Genomic DNA, 3,853 nt, shown 5'->3' with positions numbered 1-3,853 from the left:
TTCTCTGTCGATCTGGTTCTATCTGTTTGTCGATGTCTCTCCCATCCCCTTCTCTCACGATTAATTTTAGGGTTGACATTTTTTGTCCTTTCATTTTCCATTTATTTCGTACACAAATTTTTAGGGCTTTTCCTGATTTCGTGAATGGATGTGGTTGAAATTGCGGATTGTCCATTTGGATTTTGGATTGTGGATTTGGATTGTTGATTTTGGATTCTTTTTGTATCGTTTAAATGTGTCTCTGTTTCTGCGAAAATGTTCCAAATGTGCCTCTGTTTTTTCTCCCTTTCAGGTTTTACCATGCTTATGACAACTATACGACTTATGCTTTTCCGGTCAGTTCTAGTTCCCATTATATGATATATTATTTATATTTGATGAATATTATGAAGTTGTGGTCTATTGGTTCTGTAGCATGATGAACTAAAGCCTCTAGCCAAAACATTCACCGACTCCCTTGTCGAGCTGGGAAATTTGAAGGTAATTATTTATTTTTGAAATCTTTTGCAGTGTTAAGCTTTAAATGGATAATTTAAAATACCTACTATTTCAAATTTTAGCTCGAACATTTGCCACAAGAGTATCATGGATCTGCCCTCACACTTGTAGAATCGCTATCCAGGTATGATATACTCTTTCTTAGAGACAACGTTCTTAAAAATCAATGTAGTTATATTTTTATCTTATATGCCCTTCTTATGCTGTCACCAAATATCTTTTTATTTCATTTCATTTCCATATTATTACTGATTATGCCATTGAAGTATTTGTAACAAAGTATTATGTTAATACTATTTCAGTTTCTCAGCCTTGTTATCATGGGGAACAACACAGAATTTGAAAGGGTTGTTCTTTGGCTTTCTGCAAAATCTAACTTTTGATGTTGATGCGAGGATAAATCTTTTTGAGGTATTTTAATTTTTTTCATTTAGGATTTAGTGAAGTTGTTTGACTGAAAGTTTCATTTAATGTGGCCTCAGTTTGCTAATGAAATAAAGCTTGAGCAATGTCACTTTTTCTTTTTCTTTTTCTTTTGTTTTATTCTTTAGCAGGGAGTGCTAAATCAAGTTGCATTTGAAGTATCAGATTGTGTTTAATGGTGTTTTCACTGTTGTGTACTGCAACATAAGAGTTCTTGGAGGACTTGTTTCTGCTCATATTCTTGCAATTGATTCTACAAACAGGTTAGTCCAAAGAAATTATAAGAATCAACTTCTTATCCTGGCTGAAGATTTAGGGCGGCGCTTTCTACCTGCTTTTCATACCCCCACTAGATTGCCATATGCATGGATTAACTTGAAGGTACTTCTTATATCATGCTTAAGTTATAAGACAAATTCCAATTCCCTAATTGTTTACAAATTGTGATGTATCCAAGATGTTTTATTTAACCTGGTAAAGTAGCTTTGAATTTTTTGTATCTCTTCTGAATCATCAATGGTGCTTTGCATTTGCTGTAGTAGTATGGTTTCAAATGTTTGCATTGTGTTAGTGTTAATGTTTAGGAATTTTGTAGTGTATACTATGTAGAACTCATGCCATATTGACTGTACGATGATATTTCCATTGTGTTGGCGTTATTTGTCACACTTAAGTATCTTATCAACATCACTTATATATTCATAAGTTTTTATCCCTCTTCTCTTGTAAAAACTTGAGGTTTACACTGAGGTTGATTTCTATAGTTGAAAATAATTTCTTTAAAAGTCAGCCTCAGTTGAGAAATCTGTGGCCACCACATAAGAAATTAGGATTACAAACTGTGATTAACATACCAAACTGTATGAAAAACTTGAGGTTTACACCGTCGTTGATTTCTATAGTTGAAAATAATTTCTTTAAAAGTCAGCCTCAGTTGAGAAATCTGTGGCCACCACATAAGAAATTAGGATTACAAAGTGTGATTAATCAATAGCCTAAATACTCTCACATCTTTCTACGGCAAACCTTTGGAACTCCATAGAAACAATAGAGGATAATCTGCTCAATATGATGATTAAAGAACATGGTCGTCCTTTTACGCATAATTCGTTGAAAACAAATGAAAAATAATCTCTCTAATCTCCTGGGATAGCTGTACCCTTTCAACCATACCGTTGATTTTGAAAGCACCTAACTTGACAATCTAAGTTGCACTATCTTACTGTAGAATGGGGACAATAATAGAATGGCAATGGCCAATGTAAGGCACCAAACCATATTCTAACTACATTTCATTAGTCTAGGCCCTCAATAGGCTTGGGCCATCTCTAGTTCTTGAGTGCTCCTGTGCTATTGTTTAGTGTCAAAATTAGAGTGAAAAATGTTAAACTCTAGTTCTTGAGATATTGTTTAATATCAAAATGAAAGTGAAAATGTTTTGAAAATATGTGAGAAAGAGTTTTACAAGTTACAGACAAAGTGTTTCTGAGATTGATGAAATTTGTTGTTTGTTTCTGTTGTTGTAATTTTTTTGTGGTAATCTAAATTGAGAATATGAGCTATGCAATAATAATAAACCCATTTTATAATGACAAGAGAGTGACAGCGGCCATTGTTGATGTTCCTATCTAAATGTATCAAGGGTTCAATCCTTCTTTTTACAAGAGAGTGACAGTGGCCATTTTTAATTTTTTTCAATTTTCTTCTTTGTTAGATGATAGTTACAAGGATCTCCATTTCTATTTGTGCATCATGTGTGTTTTGAACTTCTAGTTTATGTACTTAGAATAATGATATATAAACAATGTTTTTATAAAATTAAATAAAAATATTCATAATGATGTAACTTCTTGTAATCATTTTATTTTCAATCAAAATATCCATAATTATTTTCATAATTTTATAAATGTCATTGATAGATTATTGTGGATCTAGTTTCTATATAAATTTTTTGTTTATAAATCGTTTTTCATATAGATATATCTATATTTAGGATTTAAAGCTTGATTTGGTAGGAATAGAATAAAGATACAAATACTAATCCAAGAAGCTAGAGTGAGAAGAAAATTTGAAAAAGATTAATGATTTCTTATAAGCTTTGTCATTTTGTTTGGATGATGGAAATTTAGCTTTTGTCCTTAGAGACAATTTAAGTATTATGAAAATTATATTATAATACTTTTTAATCTCACCGATTTTATTAAATTTTATTAAATTTGGTTAGGATTATTTCTCTCCTTCTAAGATGACTTCACATAGAATTGTGAATGTATGTCACATTTGCGTGTGAATACATGCCAAGTTAGTAGTGAAATTAGCCAACTATATGCAATTAAAAATTGGCAAAAGATCCCGATCTATTATTACTATTTTGTTCATTTCAAAAAACAATGCTAATTGAACCCCTAAATTTACTTAAGCTCTCTTCCATTACAGAGTATTTTTCCAAGTTGTCGTCCATTCACAGGTTCATCTTCGCTTCATGTCTACTGTTCCAATAATGGACAAGAGTTGGATGATGATAACGGATAGGCTAAAAAGTAAAGAGTATGTACAAGGTGTTCAGTCATTTATTGAGTTCGCTACGAAGAATTTAGGGCCACAGGATGAAATCCGTTGTCCTTGTGTTGATTGCTTGAACAGCACGAAATTACCTCGACATGTTGTACGGTTGCACTTGATTCGAAGAGGAATCGCATGTTCTTATCGAACTTGGGTCCACCACGGGGAACGTGTTCCTATGTTTCGTGCTCATCCTATTATGCGAAACAATGATACTCAAACCGACCGAGCTAGAATGACAACCAATCACAAAAATGTGGATGAACTTCCAACCATGTTACAAGAGATTTACATGAGTGGTCTCATGGATGATCATATCGACGAAGAATGTACTTGTTCGGAGAGGCACAATTTGTTGAAGTTCATGAAG

General features: G+C 32.6%; 1 protein-coding gene across 1 annotated transcript; it reads left to right on the top strand.

The window, feature by feature from the left end:
• The first annotated feature begins 233 nt into the window (after positions 1–233).
• On the top strand, positions 234–1,399 carry LOC145802292 (alpha-mannosidase I MNS5-like). The gene is made up of 5 exons (XM_082894979.1): positions 234–335; positions 415–480; positions 561–622; positions 809–909; positions 1,053–1,399. The coding sequence occupies exons 1-4, from the start codon at positions 234–236 to the stop codon at positions 879–881; spliced, it is 303 nt and encodes a 100-aa protein (XP_082751105.1). The 3' UTR covers positions 882–909; positions 1,053–1,399.
• The last annotated feature ends 2,454 nt before the right edge of the window (positions 1,400–3,853 follow it).

This window comes from Camellia sinensis, chromosome 11 (genome assembly GCF_055761805.1).
Source record: "Camellia sinensis isolate YWXY chromosome 11, ASM5576180v1, whole genome shotgun sequence".
Classification (NCBI taxonomy): domain Eukaryota; kingdom Viridiplantae; phylum Streptophyta; class Magnoliopsida; order Ericales; family Theaceae; genus Camellia; species Camellia sinensis.
The sequence above is the reverse complement of the archived record's forward strand: the minus strand, read 5'-3'. Positions and strand labels throughout refer to the sequence as shown.

Excerpts from the sequence above, each read along its gene's own strand:
- LOC145802292 (XM_082894979.1), top strand. The coding sequence starts at position 234 with ATGTGTCTCTGTTTCTGCGAAAATGTTCCAAATGTGCCTCTGTTTTTT. Across the intron at positions 336-414 it reads ATACGACTTATGCTTTTCCG|CATGATGAACTAAAGCCTCT; the intron begins GTCAGTTCTAGT and ends TTGGTTCTGTAG. Across the intron at positions 481-560 it reads TCGAGCTGGGAAATTTGAAG|CTCGAACATTTGCCACAAGA; the intron begins GTAATTATTTAT and ends TTCAAATTTTAG.